Source organism: Oncorhynchus tshawytscha, linkage group LG09 (genome assembly GCF_018296145.1).
Source record: "Oncorhynchus tshawytscha isolate Ot180627B linkage group LG09, Otsh_v2.0, whole genome shotgun sequence".
NCBI lineage: Eukaryota > Metazoa > Chordata > Actinopteri > Salmoniformes > Salmonidae > Oncorhynchus > Oncorhynchus tshawytscha.
In genome coordinates, this window is record NC_056437.1 from 60,846,976 (window position 1) to 60,865,672 (window position 18,697).

Consider the following 18,697-nt stretch of genomic DNA (forward strand, 5'->3'; position numbering starts at 1 on the left):
TCTCCCCACCTCTTCCTTTCCTCCCCCTCTCCACACCCCCTCCTTTCCTCCCCCTCTCCTCCACCTCCTCCTTCCCTCCTCCCTCCTCACCTCTCCTCCTTTCCTCCCCCTCTCCCCACCTCCTCCTTTCCTCCCCCTCTTCCTGACCTCCCCTTCTCCTCACCTCTTCCTTTCCTCCCCCTCTCCTCACCTTCTCCTTTCCTCCCCTTCTCCCCACCTCTTCCTTTCCTCCCCCTCTCCTCACCTCTTCCTGACCTCCCCCTCTTCTCACCTCTTCCTGACTCTCCCCCCTCTCCTCACCTCTTCCTGATCTCCCTCTCTACTCACCTCTTCCTGACCTCCCCCTCTCCTCACCTCCTCCTGACCTCCCCCTCTCCTCACCTCTTCATTTCCTCCCCCTCTCCTCACCTCCCCCTCTCCTCCCCTCTCCTCACCTCCTTTCCTCCCCCTCTTCCTGACCTCCCACTCTCCTCACCTCCTCCTTTCCTCCCCCTCGCCTCACCTCTTCACGACCTCCCCCTCTCCTCACCTCCTCCTTTCCTCCCCCATCTTCCTGTCTCCCACTCTCTCCTCACCTCCTCCTTTCCTCCCCCCTCTCCTCACCTCTTCCCGACCTCCCCCTCTCCTCACCTCCTCCTTTCCTCCCCCTCTTCCTGACCTCCCACTCTCCTCACCTCCTCCTTTCCTCCCCCTCTCCCCACCTCTTCCTGACCTCCCCCTCTCCTCACCTCCTCCTTTCCTCCCCCTCCTCTCACCCCCTTTCCTCCCCTCCTCACCTCCTCCTTTCCTCCCCCTCTTCCCGACCTCCCACTCTCCTCACCTCCCCCTCTCCTCACCTCTTCCTGACATCCCCCTCTCACCTCCTCTTTTCCTCCCCCTCTTCCTGACCTCCCACTCTCCTCACCTCCTCAACCTCTCCTCACCTCCTCCTTTCCTCCCCCTCTCCCCACCTCCTCCTTTCCTCCCCTCTTCCTGACCTCCCCCTCTCCTCACCCCTTCCTTTCCTCCCCCTCTCCTCACCTCCTCCTTTCCTCCCCCTCCTTTCCTCCCCTCTCCTCACCCCTTCCTTTCCACCCCCCTCCTCACCCCTTCCGTTTCCTCCCCCTCTCTCACCTCCCCCTCTCCTCACCTCTTCCTGACCTCCCCCTCTCCCTGACCTCCCCCTCTCCTCACATCTTCCTTTCCTCCCCCTCTCCTCACCTCTTCCTGACCTCCCCTTCTCCTCACCTCTTCCTTTCCTCCCCCTCTCCTCACCTCTTCCTGACCTCCCCCTCTCCTCACCTCCTCCTTTCCTCCCCCTCTCCTCACCTCTTCCTTTCCTCCCCCTCTCCTCACCTCTTCCTTTCCTCCCCCTCTCCTCACCTCTTCCTGACCTCCCACTCTCCTCACCTCCTCCTTTCCTCCCCCTCGCCTCACCTCTTCACGACCTCCCCCTCTCCTCACCTCCTCCTTTCCTCCCCCATCTTCCTGTCTCCTACTCTCCTCACCTCCTCCTTTCCTCCCCCTCTCCTCAACTCTTCCCGACCTCCCCCTCTCCTCACCTCCTCCTTTCCTCCCCCTCTTCCTGACCTCCCACTCTCCTCACCTCCTCCTTTCCTCCCCCTCTTCCTGACCTCCCCCTCTCCTCACCTCCTCCTTCCCTCCCCCTCTCCTCACCCCCTCCTTTCCTCCCCTCTCCTCACCTCTTCCTTTCCTCCCCCTCTCCTCACCTCCTCCTTTCCTCCCCCTCTTCCTGACCTCCACTCTCCTCACCTCCCCCTCTCCTCACCTCTTCCTGACATCCCCCTCTCACCTCCTCTTTTCCTCCCCCTCTTCCTGACCTCCCACTCTCCTCACCTCCTCAACCACTCCTCACCTCCTCCTTTCCTCCCCCTCTCCCCACCTCCTCCTTTCCTCCCCCTCTCCTCACCCCTTCCTTTCCTCCCCCTCTCCTCACCTCCTCCTTTCCTCCCCTCTCCTCACCCCTTCCTTTCCACCCCCTCTCCTCACCCCTTCCTTTCCTCCCCCTCTCCTCCACCTCCCCCCTCCTCACCTCTTCCTGACCTCCCCCTCTCCTCACCTCTCCCTGACCTCCCCCTCTCCTCACCTCTTCCTTTCCTCCCCCTCTCCTCACCTCTTCCTGACCTCCCCTTCTCCTCACCTCTACCTTTCCTCCCCCTCTCCTCACCTCTTCCTTTCCTCCCCCTCTCCTCACCTCTTCCTGACCTCCCCCTCTCCTCACCTCCTCCTTTCCTCCCCCTCTCCTCACCTCCTCCTGACCTCCCCCTCTCCTCACCTCTTCCTGACCTCCCCCTCTCCTTTCCTCCCCCTCTCCTCACCTCTTCCTGACCTCCCCCTCTCCTCACCTCCTCCCCCTCTCTCCTTACCTCTTCCTGACCTCCCCCTCTCCTCACCTCCTCCTTTCCTCCCCCTCTCCTCACCCCTTCCTTTCCTCCCCCTCTCCTCACCTCCTCCTTTCCTCCCCCCTCTCCTCACCCCCTCCTTTCCTCCCCTCTCCTCACCTCTTCCTTTCCTCCCCCTCTCCTCACCTCCTCCTTTCCTCCCCCTCTTCCTGACCTCCCCTCTCCTCACCTCCCCCTCTCCTCACCTCTTCCTGACATCCCCCTCTCACCTCCTCTTTTCCTCCCCCTCTTCCTGACCTCCCACTCTCCTCACCTCCTCAACCTCTCCTCACCTCCTCCTTTCCTCCCCCTCTCCCCACCTCCTCCTTTCCTCCCCCTCTTCCTGACCTCCCCTCTCCTCACCCCTTCCTTTCCTCCCCCTCTCCTCACCCCTTCCTTTCCTCCCCCTCTCCTCACCTCCTCCTTTCCTCCCCCCTCCTTTCCTCCCCTCTCCTCACCCCTTCCTTTCCACCCCTCTCCCTCACCCCTTCCGTTCCTCCCCCTCTCCACCTCCCCCTCTCCTCACCTCTTCCTGACCTCCCCCTCTCCCTGACCTCCCCCTCTCCTCACATCTTCCTTTCCTCCCCCTCTCCTCACCTCTTCCTGACCTCCCCTTCTCCTCACCTCTTCCTTTCCTCCCCCTCTCCTCACCTCTTCCTGACCTCCCCCTCTCCTCACCTCCTCCTTTCCTCCCCCTCTCCTCACCTCTTCCTTTCCTCCCCCTCTCCTCACCTCTTCCTTTCCTCCCCCTCTCCTCACCTCTTCCTGACCTCCCCTCTCCTCACCTCCTCCTTTCCTCCCCCTCGCCTCACCTCTTCACGACCTCCCCCTCTCCTCACCTCCTCCTTTCCTCCCCATCTTCCTGTCTCCTACTCTCCTCACCTCCTCCTTTCCTCCCCCTCTCCTCAACTCTTCCCGACCTCCCCCCTCTCCTCACCTCCTCCTTTCCTCCCCCTCTTCCTGACCTCCCACTCTCCTCACCTCCTCCTTTCCTCCCCCTCTTCCTGACCTCCCCCTCTCCTCACCTCCTCCTTCCCTCCCCCTCTCCTCACCCCCTCCTTTCCCCCTCTCCTCACCTCTTCCTTTCCTCCCCCTCTCCTCACCTCCTCCTTTCCTCCCCCTCTTCCTGACCTCCCCTCTCCTCACCTCCCCCTCTCCTCACCTCTTCCTGACATCCCCCTCTCACCTCCTCTTTTCCTCCCCCTCTTCCTGACCTCCCACTCTCCTCACCTCCTCAACCACTCCTCACCTCCTCCTTTCCTCCCCCTCTCCCCACCTCCTCCTTTCCTCCCCCTCTCCTCACCCCTTCCTTTCCTCCCCCTCTCCTCACCTCCTCCTTTCCTCCCCTCTCCTCACCCCTTCCTTTCCACCCCCTCTCCTCACCCCTTCCTTTCCTCCCCCTCTCCTCACCTCCCCCCTCCTCACCTCTTCCTGACCTCCCCCTCTCCTCACCTCTCCCTGACCTCCCCCTCTCCTCACCTCTTCCTTTCCTCCCCCTCTCCTCACCTCTTCCTGACCTCCTTCTCCTCACCTCTACCTTTCCTCCCCCTCTCCTCACCTCTTCCTTTCCTCCCCCCCCTCTCCTCACCTCTTCCTGACCTCCCCCCTCTCCTCACCTCCTCCTTTCCTCCCCCCTCTCCTCACCTCCTCCTGACCTCCCCCTCTCCTCACCTCTTCCTGACCTCCCCCTCTCCTTTCCTCCCCCTCTCCTCACCTCTTCCTGACCTCCCCCTCTCCTCACCTCCTCCCCCCTCTCCTTACCTCTTCCTGACCTCCCCCTCTCCTCACCTCCTCCTTTCCTCCCCCTCTCCTCACCCCTTCCTTTCCTCCCCCTCTCCTCACCTCCTCCTTTCCTCCCCCTCTCCTCACCCCCTCCTTTCCTCCCCTCTCCTCACCTCTTCCTTTCCTCCCCCTCTCCTCACCTCCTCCTTTCCTCCCCCTCTTCCTGACCTCCCACTCTCCTCACCTCCCCCTCTCCTCACCTCTTCCTGACATCCCCCCCTCTCACCTCCTCTTTTCCTCCCCCTCTTCCTGACCTCCCACTCTCCTCACCTCCTCAACCTCTCCTCACCTCCTCCTTTCCTCCCCCTCTCCCCACCTCCTCCTTTCCTCCCCCTCTTCCTGACCTCCCCCTCTCCTCACCCCTTCCTTTCCTCCCCCCTCTCCTCACCTCCTCCTTTCCTCCCCCCTCCTTTCCTCCCTCTCCTCACCCCTTCCTTTCCTCCCCCTCTCCTCACCCCTTCCTTTCCTCCCCCTCTCCTCTCCTCACCTCCCCCCCTCTCCTCACCTCTTCCTGACCTCCCCCTCTCCTCACCTCTCCCTGACCTCCCCCTCTCCTCACCTCTTCCTTTCCTCCCCCTCTCCTCACCTCTTCCTGACCTCCCCTTCTCCTCACCTCTTCCTTTCCTCCCCCTCTCTCCTCACCTCTTCCTTTCCTCCCCCTCTCATCACCTCTTCCTGACCTCCCCCTCTCCTCACCTCCTCCTTTCCTCCCCCTCTCCTCACCTTCTCCCAGTAGAGGCGGAGCTGGCAGAGCCAGTCGAAGGCATTGACGTCGTTGCAGCCCGTCTTAGCCAGCTTGTCGATGACGTCGCGGTCGTGCACCTCCACGGTGACCAGCGCAACGATCTTCAGCCGCAGGATCTTAGATAGGTTCCCCCGGATTGCGTCAGAGTAACGGTGCAGCATGGACACCTGGCGGGCAGGGACAAAGGGTCAAAGGTTAAAGAGTCCAACAGACACTAGTGTAATTGTGCATACGGTCCCTGGTTAATTCTCGGTGGAGGGACGGTTCATCATCACTCATACTGTTGGAGGCTACATTGAGCAGTAGAGTTTCACCACTCATAATGTCTTATTGATAACAGAGTGCTGCAGTTTTCTCTCTCTCTCTCTCTCTCTCTCTCACACCTGTTTCTTCTTCAAGGACTTGAGGGCAGACTTGTCGGCCCTCTCCTTGCCGGTGATCAGAGACTTGGTGACGTCAGCGGTCCACTGGATCTGACTGGCTGTGATCAGCATCTGGACGGGAGGGACACAGGAATGAAGTTCAAAGTTCAAAACTTTGGTGTCCATTTTAGGTGGACATTTGTTTTTGTGATGTCCATTTTGTAGCATCAGAAGGCACAGAGACAGACAGCGAGAGTGTTCAATAATGACTGACATTCACAGTGAGGGATGGAGGAGAGAGAGAGAGAGAGAGAGAGAGACCTGTCCAGGCCAGTCTTTGACCCATTTGTCTCTCTTCCCAGTCATCTTCTTCAGGGCCAGGCGACAGTTCTTCAGAGAGTCCTTCAATGTCCAGCGCATGGTCCTCTCCACGTCACACAGCCAGGCCTGCACACACACACACACACACACACACACACACACACACACACACACACACACACACACACACACACACACACACACACACACACACACACACACACACACACACACACACAGACAGACATCAGAAAAACACATATTGACAGACACAACCAGTATAAGACAATAAAAAGATCAAAATGCTTGACTCTTCTGGTTATTAAGTCTGAGTGAATAGCCAGTATCAGTCAAAGAATAGACTGAGGTGTGCAGGTAGCAGGTGAGAGTGTTGGAACCTCCACAGGGCCCTCCAGCAGCACAGGGTGACTGAACTCCACAAACTCTCCCTCCGCTGAGAACATCCCGCTGGCCTCAGACTTAGCACTGCTGATCCCAACCTGGACGACACACACACACACACACACACACACACACACACACACACACACACACACACACACACACACACACACACACACACACACACACACACACACACACACACACACACACACACACACACACACACAATCATCATATACACTGCTGCTACTTTGTTTATCATATATCCTGATGCCTAGTCACCTTACCCCTACACACATCTACCTCTATCGATCCAGTATCCCTGTAAATATGGTACTGGAACTGACCCTGTACACAGTACGCTTACTTACTTTATTGTGTTCTTGTTATTCCTTCTTTTTTATCTTGTTTATATATCTTGTTTATTTTTGTTCTACCTTGTTATTTCTAGTATTACAGTGTTATTGATTGCTGCATTGTTGGGGTTAGAGCTAGCAAGAACGGCATTTCACTGTACTCATTAAAACGGAGAAACACAGACACACACAGTCAGACAAGGACACCTGGATAGTGTGTGTGTGTGTGTGTGTGTGTACCTCTCCCTACGTGACGTTGTCTGTATGCCTACCTTTCCCATGCGAAGGCTCTTGATGTTGTCGAAGCACTTCTTGAGGTGCGGCTGCACGGCCTCGGGGTGGCGTGACTGGCCCAGGATCTCTAGCAGGTCGTCGTTGGACAGGAAGTAGAAGCGAGGGAAGATTTGGCGCTTGGTCTCCAGGTACATGTCCAGAGACTTCTGGATCTCCTCCAGCTTGTTGTTCATCTCAGACAGCTTCTCCGGCAGGCCTGGGGGAAGGAGAAAGAGATATATGACGGAGTTGCCTTTCATTTGTTTCGGATTACACCATCGGTGTTTGTGTAGTTTTTGTTTTTTGTTCCAGCCCAGCCCTAGCACACCAAATGAGACTTTGAGTGTAGTCTGGCCCAGGGGTGTGAAGGTGAACGGAAAGGCTCTGGAGCAACGAACCGCCCTTGCTGTCCTCTGCCTGGCCGGTTCCCCTCTTCCCACTGGGATTCTCTGCCTCTAACCCTATTACAGGGGCTGAGTCACTGGCTTACTGGTGCTCTTTCATGCCGTCCCTAGGAGGGGTGTGTCACTTGAGTGGGTTGAGTCACTGACGTGATCTTCCTGTCTGGGTTGTCGCCCCCCTTGGGTTGTGCCGTGGTGGAGATCTTTGTGGGCTATACTCTGGCAATGTCTCAGGATGGTAAGTTGGTGGTTGAAGATATCCCTCTAGTGGTGTGGGGGCTGTGCTTTGGCAAAGTGGGTGGGGTTATATCCTGCCTGTTTGGCCCTGTGTGAAATACTCTCTCTCTCTCTCTCTCTCTCTGAGGACCTGAGCCCTAGGACCATGCCTCAGGACTACCTGACATGACGACTCCTTGCTGTCCCCAGTCCACCTGGCCGTGCTGCTGCTCCAGTTTCAACTGTTCTGCCTGCGGCTATGGAACCCTGACCTGTTCACCAGACGTGCTACCTGTCCCAGACCTGCTGTTTTCGACTCTCTCTCTACCGCACCGGCTGTCTCTAACTCTGAATGATCGGCTATGAAAAGTCAACTGACATTTACTCCTGAGGTGCTGACCTGTTGTACCCTCTACAACCACTGTGATTATTATTATTTGACCCTGCTGGTCATCTATGAACGTTTGAACATCTTGGCCATGTTCTGTTATAATCTCCACCCGGCACAGCCAGAAGAGGACTGGCAACCCTTCAGAGCCTGGTTCCTCTCGAGGTTTCTTCCTAGGTTCTGGCCTTTCTAGGGAGTTTTTCCTAGCCACCGTGCTTCTACACCTGCATTGCTTCCTGTTTGGGGTTTTAGGCTGGTTTTCTGTACAGCACTTTGAGATATCGTCTGATGTAAGAAGGGCTTTATAAATACATTTGATTGATTGACTATCCATGATCAAAATGTGAAGACCATGATTAGATGATCCTGTGCCTAATCTTACAATGGTGTGTTACAAAATATCCTCCCACATTTCCATGTGTGTGTGCGTGCATACCTGGGTGGTGTGCGTGTGCATGTGTGCGTACCTGGGTGATGTGTGTGTGTGTGTGTGTGTGTGTGCGTGCGTGCGTGCGTGCGTGCGTGCCTGGGTGGTGTGTTCCCCTCAGGGCGTTGTTGTCCTTGTTCAGTCGATCCATGATGGTCTTCCAGCTGCTGTTGATGTCATCAAACTCTGTGGACTCTCTTGGAAGCTGCTTACGGATGTCCTCGCCCAGGAAGATGTTCTAGAGAAGAGAGGGATGAAAGAGAGAGAGAGAATAAAGATTTTTTTTAAACAGATAAGAGAAAGCCGAGGGAAGAGAGAGAGAAAGAGAGAGCGAGACAAAACAGAGAGAAGAGAGAAAGAAAGAGCGAGACAAAACAGAGAGAAGAGAGGAAACAGACCAGACAAAACAGAGAGAAAGAGAGAAAGAAAGAGCGAGACAAAACAGAGAGAAGAGAGGAAACAGACCAGACAAAACAGAGAGAAGAGAGGAAACAGACCAGACAAAACAGAGAGAAGAGAGAAAGAAAGAGCGAGACAAAACAGAGAGAAGAGAGGAAACAGACCAGACAAAACAGAGAAAGAGAGAAAGAAAGAGCGAGACAAAACAGAGAGAAGAGAGGAAACAGACCAGACAAAACAGAGAGAAGAGAGGAAACAGACCAGACAAAACAGAGAGAAGAGAGGAAACAGACCAGACAAAACAGAGAGAAGAGAGGAAACAGACCAGACAAAACAGAGAGAAGAGAGGAAACAGACCAGACAAAACAGAGAGAAGAGAGGAAACAGACCAGACAAAACAGAGAGAAGAGAGGAAACAGACCAGACAAAACAGAGAGAAGAGAGAAAGAAAGAGCGAGACAAAACAGAGAGAAGAGAGGAAACAGACCAGACAAAACAGAGAGAAGAGAGGAAACAGACCAGACAAAACAGAGAGAAGAGAGAAAGAAAGAGCGAGACAAAACAGAGAGAAGAGAGGAAACAGACCAGACAAAACAGAGAGAAGAGAGAAAGAAAGAGCGAGACAAAACAGAGAGAAGAGAGGAAACAGACCAGACAAAACAGAGAGAAGAGAGGAAACAGACCAGACAAAACAGAGAGAAGAGAGGAAACAGACCAGACAAAACAGAGAAAGAGAGAAAGAAAGAGCGAGACAAAACAGAGAGAAGAGAGAAAGAAAGAGCGAGACAAAACAGAGAGAAGAGAGGAAACAGACCAGACAAAACAGAGAGAAAGAGAGAAAGAAAGAGCGAGACAAAACAGAGAGAAGAGAGAAAGAAAGAGCGAGACAAAACAGAGAGAAGAGAGGAAACAGACCAGACAAAACAGAGAGAAGAGAGGAAACAGACCAGACAAAACAGAGAGAAGAGAGGAAACAGACCAGACAAAACAGAGAAAGAGAGAAAGAAAGAGCGAGACAAAACAGAGAGAAGAGAGGAAACAGACCAGACAAAACAGAGAGAAGAGAGAAAGAAAGAGCGAGACAAAACAGAGAGAAGAGAGGAAACAGACCAGACAAAACAGAGAGAAGAGAGGAAACAGACCAGACAAAACAGAGAAAGAGAGAAAGAAAGAGCGAGACAAAACAGAGAGAAGAGAGGAAACAGACCAGACAAAACAGAGAGAAGAGAGGAAACAGACCAGACAAAACAGAGAAAGAGAGAAAGAAAGAGCGAGACAAAACAGAGAGAAGAGAGGAAACAGACCAGACAAAACAGAGAGAAGAGAGGAAACAGACCAGACAAAACAGAGAAAGAGAGAAAGAAAGAGCGAGACAAAACAGAGAGAAGAGAGGAAACAGACCAGACAAAACAGAGAAAGAGAGAAAGAAAGAGCGAGACAAAACAGAGAGAAGAGAGGAAACAGACCAGACAAAACAGAGAGAAGAGAGGAAACAGACCAGACAAAACAGAGAGAAGAGAGGAAACAGACCAGACAAAACAGAGAGAAGAGAGAAAGAAAGAGCGAGACAAAACAGAGAGAAGAGAGAAAGAAAGAGCGAGACAAAACAGAGAGAAGAGAGGAAACAGACCAGACAAAACAGAGAGAAGAGAGGAAACAGACCAGACAAAACAGAGAGAAGAGAGGAAACAGACCAGACAAAACAGAGAGAAGAGAGGAAACAGACCAGACAAAACAGAGAGAAGAGAGAAAGAAAGAGCGAGACAAAACAGAGAGAAGAGAGGAAACAGACCAGACAAAACAGAGAGAAGAGAGAAAGAAAGAGCGAGACAAAACAGAGAGAAGAGAGGAAACAGACCAGACAAAACAGAGAGAAGAGAGGAAACAGACCAGACAAAACAGAGAGAAGAGAGGAAACAGACCAGACAAAACAGAGAGAAGAGAGGAAACAGACCAGACAAAACAGAGAGAAGAGAGGAAACAGACCAGACAAAACAGAGAGAAGAGAGGAAACAGACCAGACAAAACAGAGAGAAGAGAGGAAACAGACCAGACAAAACAGAGAGAAAGAGAGAAAGAAAGAGCGAGACAAGACAGAGAGAAGAGAGGAAACAGACCAGACAAAACAGAGAGAAGAGAGGAAACAGACCAGACAAAACAGAGAGAAGAGAGGAAACAGACCAGACAAAACAGAGAGAAGAGAGGAAACAGACCAGACAAAACAGAGAGAAGAGAGGAAACAGACCAGACAAAACAGAGAGAAGAGAGGAAACAGACCAGACAAAACAGAGAGAAGAGAGGAAACAGACCAGACAAAACAGAGAGAAAGAAGAAAGAGCGAGACAAAACAAAACAGAGAGAAGAGAGGAAACAGACCAGACAAAACAGAGAGAAGAGAGGAAACAGACCAGACAAAACAGAGAGAAGAGAGGAAACAGACCAGACAAAACAGAGAGAAGAGAGGAAACAGACCAGACAAAACAGAGAGAAGAGAGGAAACAGACCAGACAAAACAGAGAGAAAGAGAGAAAGAAAGAGCGAGACAAGACAGAGAGAAGAGAGGAAACAGACCAGACAAAACAGAGAGAAGAGAGGAAACAGACCAGACAAAACAGAGAGAAGAGAGGAAACAGACCAGACAAAACAGAGAGAAGAGAGGAAACAGACCAGACAAAACAGAGAGAAGAGAGGAAACAGACCAGACAAAACAGAGAGAAGAGAGGAAACAGACCAGACAAAACAGAGAGAAGAGAGGAAACAGACCAGACAAAACAGAGAGAAAGAGAGAAAGAAAGAGCGAGACAAAACAGAGAGAAGAGAGGAAACAGACCAGACAAAACAGAGAGAAGAGAGGAAACAGACCAGACAAAACAGAGAGAAGAGAGGAAACAGACCAGACAAAACAGAGAGAAGAGAGGAAACAGACCAGACAAAACAGAGAGAAGAGAGGAAACAGACCAGACAAAACAGAGAGAAGAGAGGAAACAGACCAGACAAAACAGAGAGAAGAGAGGAAACAGACCAGACAAAACAGAGAGAAGAGAGGAAACAGACCAGTTGAATCTGCATCTAAACGTGCTACAGGTGTCTTTACACCCGGCAGTAGACACTAGATGTTGCTAAAACACTCTACCACTCTTGTTTAGACATTGTACTCAATGTGTTTTACGTTGTACTCAATGTGTTTTACGTTGTACTCAATGTGTTTTACGTTGTACTCAATGTGTTTTACGTTGGACTCAATGTGTTTTACATTGTACTCTATGCGTTTTACGTTGTACTCAATGTGTTTCATGTTGTATTCAATGTGTTTTACATTGTACTCAATGTGTTTTACGTTGTACTCAATGTGTTTCATGTTGTGCTCAATGTGTTTCATGTTGTACTCGATGTGTTTTACATTGTACTCAATGCGTTTTACGTTGTACTCAATGTGTTTCATGTTGTACTCGATGTGTTTTACATTGTACTCGATGTGTTTTACATTGTACTCAATGTGTTTAATGTTGTACTCAATGTGTTTCATGTTGTACTCAATGTGTTTTATATTGTACTCAATGCGTTTTACATTGTACTCAATGTGTTTTACATTGTACTCAATGCGTTTTACGTAGTACTCAATGTGTTTCATGTTGTACTCAACGTGTTTTACGTTGCACTCAATGTGTTTCATGTTGTACTCAATGTGTTTCATGTTGTACTCAGTGTGTTTCATGTTGTACTCAATGTGTTTCATGTTGTACTCAGTGTGTTTCATGTTGTACTCAATGTGTTTTACATTGTACTCAATGCGTTTTATGTTGTACTCAATGTGTTTCATGTTGTACTCAATGTGTTTTACATTGTACTCAATGCATTTTACATTGTACTCAATGTGTTTTACGTTGTACTCAGCATACAACTTGAATGAAGGCCTACACAGTTCCCCTGCTACGCTCCTGACCCCTGAGTACACTCAAGATCTGTCAGGGTGTAAGAATAGAAGATAACGTGTGAGAGAGAGAGAGAGAGAGAGAGAGAGAGAGAGAGAGAGAGCATTGGGGTTCTATACGTGCATGATAGTGTGTGTGTGTGTGTGTATGTGTGTGTGTGTGTGTGTATGTGTGTGTGTGTGTGTGTGTGTGTGTGTGTGTGTGTGTGTGTGTGTGTGTGTGTGTGTGTGCAGTCTACCTCCAGGTACATCCACTGCCTCTGGACAGTGAGGACCACCTCTGTGACCTCCAGCACCAGAGAGAGGCAGCGTTCCCAGTGGTCCACTTCCTTCTCAAAGGCCCTGACGAACCTGGACGCCTTCATGGTGGAGAGGGTCACCTGGTTGTCCTCCAGGGTCTGGAACACTTCCTCTGTACCCCTGGAGGGTTTAGGAGACACTGGGTCAGATGGAACAAGGTCCACACGTATTATAATGACTGGACCCATTAAAATACATGTCGTTTGAAATAAGCAGAGTTTGACCGATGACTAAAACCCTTCTCAAAGATAAAAGAGCAGCATTTGACATTTTCAGAGAACAAAAAAAGAGATATATATTTTGCGTTTATTCAAACATACTATACGTGCATACATATCACGTTTATTCAAACATACTATACGTGCATACATATCACGTTTATTCAAACATACTATACGTGCATACATATCACGTTTATTCAAACATACTATACGTGCATACATATCACGTTTATTCAAACATACTATACGTGCATACATATCACGTTTATTCAAACATACTATACGTGCATACATATCACGTTTATTCAAACATACTATACGTGCATACATATCACGTTTATTCAAACATACTATACGTGCATACATATCACGTTTATTCAAACATACTATACGTGCATACATATCACGTTTATTCAAACATACTATACGTGCATACATATCACGTTTATTCAAACATACTATACGTGCATACATATCACGTTTATTCAAACATACTATACGTGCATACATATCACGTTTATTCAAACATACTATACGTGCATACATATCACGTTTATTCAAACATACTATACGTGCATACATATCACGTTTATTCAAACATACTATACGTGCATACATATCACGTTTATTCAAACATACTATACGTGCATACATATCACGTTTATTCAAACACATATTACAAGATAGAATATGTTTCTGTCCTCCAGTCTGTTTCTGAGTCTCCAGTCTGAGTAGGGATATAACAGTGCTGTGTAGCTACTGTACTCTGAACAGCTATCTCACACACACACACACACACACACACACACACACACACACACACACACACACACACACACACACACACGTTCTCTCTACACCTAAGAAAGAACACAGTGAGGGGCTGAGGGACGGTGGAGTGGGTGGTTGAGGTGCAGGTAGGTAAGGCAGGGAACAGCCCTCACAACAGCAGAACAGACCTTTCCTCTACCTCACTAGCTGAACCTCTCTAAAATATTATAACAAAGAAAACAGAGTGGTGAGGAGCTGAGGGACTGAGGAGGGTATGATGGGGGAGGTTGGAGTTGAAGAGGGGGGCCGAGGTAACCAGAGCTCTCAGAAACAGAAATAAAGGGGACAAAGTAAGAAGCTGTGGTCTCCGCCCCACACCCCCCTAGCGTGCCTGGTAACCATGGCAGCAGCCTCGTGCGGCACTGCAGCCGTCGCCATGCCAACGGCCTTCTGCGGGGATCAGACGCGGTGGGTGACACCTGACGCATACACACACAGACACAAACAGGCAGATACACACACGTACACACACCTGCAAACCCTCAAAAGCAGTAATACACACATAAAGGCACGGCTGATACACACACACACACACACACACACACACACACACACACACACACACACACACACACACACACACACACACACACACACACACACAGAGATCATGACTTCAGCAGGTGTGCAGAGAGGCAACTATTCTTTCATTTCATCAGACGTGGTGTATTCTGAGCACACTGTGTATTAGACACACACACACACAGCGGTACACAAGCGCGCCCATATCACTGTTGTCCACGTATTAATAACCAGTCCTCCAATGTCAATTTGAGTTCTCAAGGACTGTGGTGCAGAGAGAGACAGGGCCATGCAGAGAGGAGAGGAGAGGAGAGAGAGGGCCTTAATGTATTCACACTGAGTCCCGTCACCACGGGAACTACAGGTTCAACTACCTACAATACCAGACTGGGTGGTTTGGGGGTTGTCAGCATAGCCTACCTGTTGTTTCCCCACATTAGGTGGGAGAGATAGGATAGGATTCAAATAGTGTTCTAAATGAGAGAGAGAGAGAGAGAGAAAGAAAAAGAGAGAGAGAGAGAGAGAGAGAGAGAGAGAGAGAGAGAGAGATATGGGTTATTGAGGGAAGGGCAATGTAAGGAGGAGGCCAGGTTATCCGCACGCTCCATCAGCTAGGGACACACACAGCTCAGAGCGCACACACACAATGCTTAAATGCACACACACACACAATCACTCAAAGCACAGGTACACACTGTTAGTGACTAATCACACACTCTCCATAATGTACACTAAGATTAGGAACACCTCATTTGTCGCCCCCCTCAAATCGGCAGGGCACGGGCTCTACAAGGTGTCGAAAGCGTTTCACAAGGATGTTGGCCCATGCTACCACTTACACATTCAAGACCCTATGTTCACTCTGCTCTGCTTGTAATGCCACACCCACACACACACTAACTCATCATGTACAGTCATACAACTGTCAACTGATCCAAAACAATACATAGACAAGCAAACGCATGACACGCACAAAAACACGCACACTGAGCCGACACACACACATCACTATGTCTCCATCGACTGCTGATGCAATATACGCTGACCACAAACTCACTTACCAACAACACTCGCCACACTCTCGCCACACTCTGCACATATGCTTCACTTGATCCATCCATCCGCCACACACAAACACAAACACACACACACACACACACACAAACACACACACCAGCCACACACATAATACATGCTGAAGGATCTGGTGTTATCCAGCAGAGCTAGAGAAGGAATGCTGAAACTATCCGCCGCCATTGTCGCAACCCCTATTACCAGCCTGTTCAACCTCTCTTTCATATCGTCTGAGATCCCCAAGGATTGGAAAGCTGCCGCAGTCATCCCCCTCTTCAAAGGGGGAGACACCCTGGACCCAAACTGTTACAGACCTATATCCATCCTGCCCTGCCTATCTAAGGTCTTCGAAAGCCAAGTCAACAAACAGGTCACTGACCATCTCGAATCCCACCGTACCTTCTCCGCTGTGCAATCTGGCTTCCGAGCCGGTCACGGGTGCACCTCAGCCACACTCAAGGTACTAAACGATATCATAACCGCCATCGATAAAAGACAGTACTGTGCAGCCGTCTTCATCGACCTTGCCAAGGCTTTCGACTCTGTCAATCACCATATTCTCATCGGCAGACTCAGTAGCCTCGGTTTTTCGGATGACTGCCTTGCCTGGTTCACCAATTACTTTGCAGACAGAGTTCAGTGTGTCAAATCGGAGGGCATGCTGTCCGGTCCTCTGGCAGTCTCTATGGGGGTACCACAGGGTTCAATTCTCGGGCCGACTCTTTTCTCTGTGTATATCAATGATGTTGCTCTTGCTGCGGGCGATTCCCTGATCCACCTCTACGCAGACGACACCATTCTATATACTTTCGGCCCGTCATTGGACACTGTGCTATCTAACCTCCAAACAAGCTTCAATGCCATACAACACTCCTTCCGTGGCCTCCAACTCCTCTTAAACGCTAGTAAAACCAAATGCATGCTTTTCAACCGATCGCTGCCTGCACCCGCATGCCCGACTAGCATCACCACCCTGGATGGTTCCGACCTTGAATATGTGGACATCTATAAGTACCTAGGTGTCTGGCTAGACTGCAAACTCTCCTTCCAGACTCATATCAAACACCTCCAATCAAAAATCAAATCAAGAGTCGGCTTTCTATTCCGCAACAAAGCCTCCTTCACTCACGCCGCCAAGCTTACCCTAGTAAAACTGACTATCCTACCAATCCTCGACTTCGGCGATGTCATCTACAAAATGGCTTCCAACACTCTACTCAGCAAACTGGATGCAGTATATCACAGTGCCATCCGTTTTGTCACTAAAGCACCTTATACCACCCACCACTGCGACTTGTATGCTCTAGTCGGCTGGCCCTCGCTACATATTCGTCGCCAGACCCACTGGCTCCAGGTCATCTACAAGTCCATGCTAGGTAAAGCTCCGCCTTATCTCAGTTCACTGGTCACGATGGCAACACCCATCCGTAGCACGCGCTCCAGCAGGTGTATCTCACTGATCATCCCTAAAGCCAACACCTCATTTGGCCGCCTTTCGTTCCAGTACTCTGCTGCCTGTGACTGGAACGAATTGCAAAAATCGCTGAAGTTGGAGACTTTTATCTCCCTCACCAACTTCAAACATCAGCTATCTGAGCAGCTAACCGATCGCTGCAGCTGTACATAGTCTATTGGTAAATAGCCCACCCATTTTCACCTACCTCATCCCCATACTGTTTTTATTTATTTACTTTTCTGCTCTTTTGCACACCAATATCTCTACCTGTACATGACCATCTGATCATATATCACTCCAGTGTTAATCTGCAAAATTGTAACTATTCGTCTACCTCCTCATTCCTTTTGCACACATTGTACATTGTATATAGACTCCCCCTTTGTTTTCTACTGTGTTATTGACTTGTTAATTTGTTTATTCCATGTGTAACTCTGTGTTGTCTGCTCACACTGCTATGCTTTATCTTGGCCAGGTCGCAGTTGTAAATGAGAACTTGTTCTCAACTAGCCTACCTGGTTAAATAAAGGTGAAATAAAATAAATAAAAAAGATCCGAGCTCAGGGCTAGTGCCCAGAGAGCTGCCTGCCTGAATGGCTGAATGGAGCCCAGAGACAGACCTGTGGGGAGGTGTGTGTGTGTGTGTGTGTGTGTGTGTGTGTGTGTGTGTGTGTGTGTGTGTGTGTGTGTGTGTGTGTGTGTGTGTGTGTGTGTGATTACTGTACAGACAGGCGAATAGCCATTACTGCTGTTTACTGTAGCTATTGTATACGTGTGTGTGCATTTTGCTTTGATGATATTTCACATGAAGGCTGTGGAATATCTGTTGGTGATGTGTGTGTGTGTGTGTGCAGGGCTCGACAAAAAAACAAAATTGGCTCTGTTGTGTTGTCTGAATGGACATCTAAAAAAAGAATAATCCCACAACAATCCCAATATCAAACAATTAGTCCGATCAGAATTGGATCAGAGAGGCCAACATTGGAATAATATTCAAATCTATTTTTCATTAACTTAAATTTAAAAAAGCCGACATGTCAAAGTGTATGTGATATGCATACTGGTTACAGCCTCATGTCCAAACCTATGCTCACATGAGGGAGGCGGCAGAAAATGTAGCCAAACATGGGAAGCTTGTCTCTTTTTATCGACTCATTCAGTCAAAACGGCAACTCTTTCAACTAATTTCTTTCATTTGAGTCAGTAAACCCGCAGACGTGTAAACGTGTGTCGTGTGCTTAAAAAACAACGTACATTTGTTTATTGCTAGGCAAAGAAAAATGATTATTTCTTTACTGCCGTGAAAGGTGATAAGCACAATATCGTTCTCGAACTGCATCCCCCAAAACAATTTGTTCTTGAGTTCAAGTTTGTTGAGCAGAGCCTGTGTACGTTTTGGTTCTACAAATCAGTGTCCATTATAACATTCAATAATCAATTAATTTAATTCAATCTAGCACCATGTGATCAATTATCAGTTCTAAACATGTATTTTTCTTCTCTATGCTCATTATCTACTGTTGAAGTCGAAAGTTTACATACACCTTAGTCAAATACATTTAAACTCAGTTTTTCACAATTCCTGACATTTAATCCTAATAAAAATTCCCTGTCCTAGGTCAGTTAAGATCACCACTTTATTTTCAGAATGTGAAATGTCAGAAAATCAGGAGAGAATAATTTATTTCAGCTTTTATTTCATTCATCACATTCCCAGTGGGTCAGAAGTTTACATAAACTCAATTAGTATTTGGTAGCTTTGCCTTTAAATTGTTTAACTTGGGTCAAATGTTTTGGGTAGCCTTCCACAAGCTTCCCACAATAAGTTGGGTGAATTTTGGCCCATTCCTCCTGACAGAGCTGGTGTAACTCAGACAGGTTTGTAGGCCTCCTTGCTCGCACATGC

General features: G+C 49.4%; 1 protein-coding gene across 1 annotated transcript in view; it reads right to left on the reverse strand.

The window, feature by feature from the left end:
* Window positions 1-18,697, reverse strand: part of dnah2 (dynein, axonemal, heavy chain 2) — a 252,152-nt gene that overhangs the window by 111,994 nt on the left and 121,461 nt on the right. The window contains exons 29-35 of the mRNA XM_042327174.1: window positions 12,627-12,807; window positions 8,157-8,295; window positions 6,625-6,842; window positions 5,990-6,091; window positions 5,592-5,717; window positions 5,292-5,402; window positions 4,887-5,075 (exon numbers count right to left, since the gene is read on the reverse strand). Coding sequence (XP_042183108.1) covers window positions 4,887-5,075; window positions 5,292-5,402; window positions 5,592-5,717; window positions 5,990-6,091; window positions 6,625-6,842; window positions 8,157-8,295; window positions 12,627-12,807 — 1,066 coding nt within the window. The remainder of the gene's footprint in view (window positions 1-4,886; window positions 5,076-5,291; window positions 5,403-5,591; window positions 5,718-5,989; window positions 6,092-6,624; window positions 6,843-8,156; window positions 8,296-12,626; window positions 12,808-18,697) is intronic.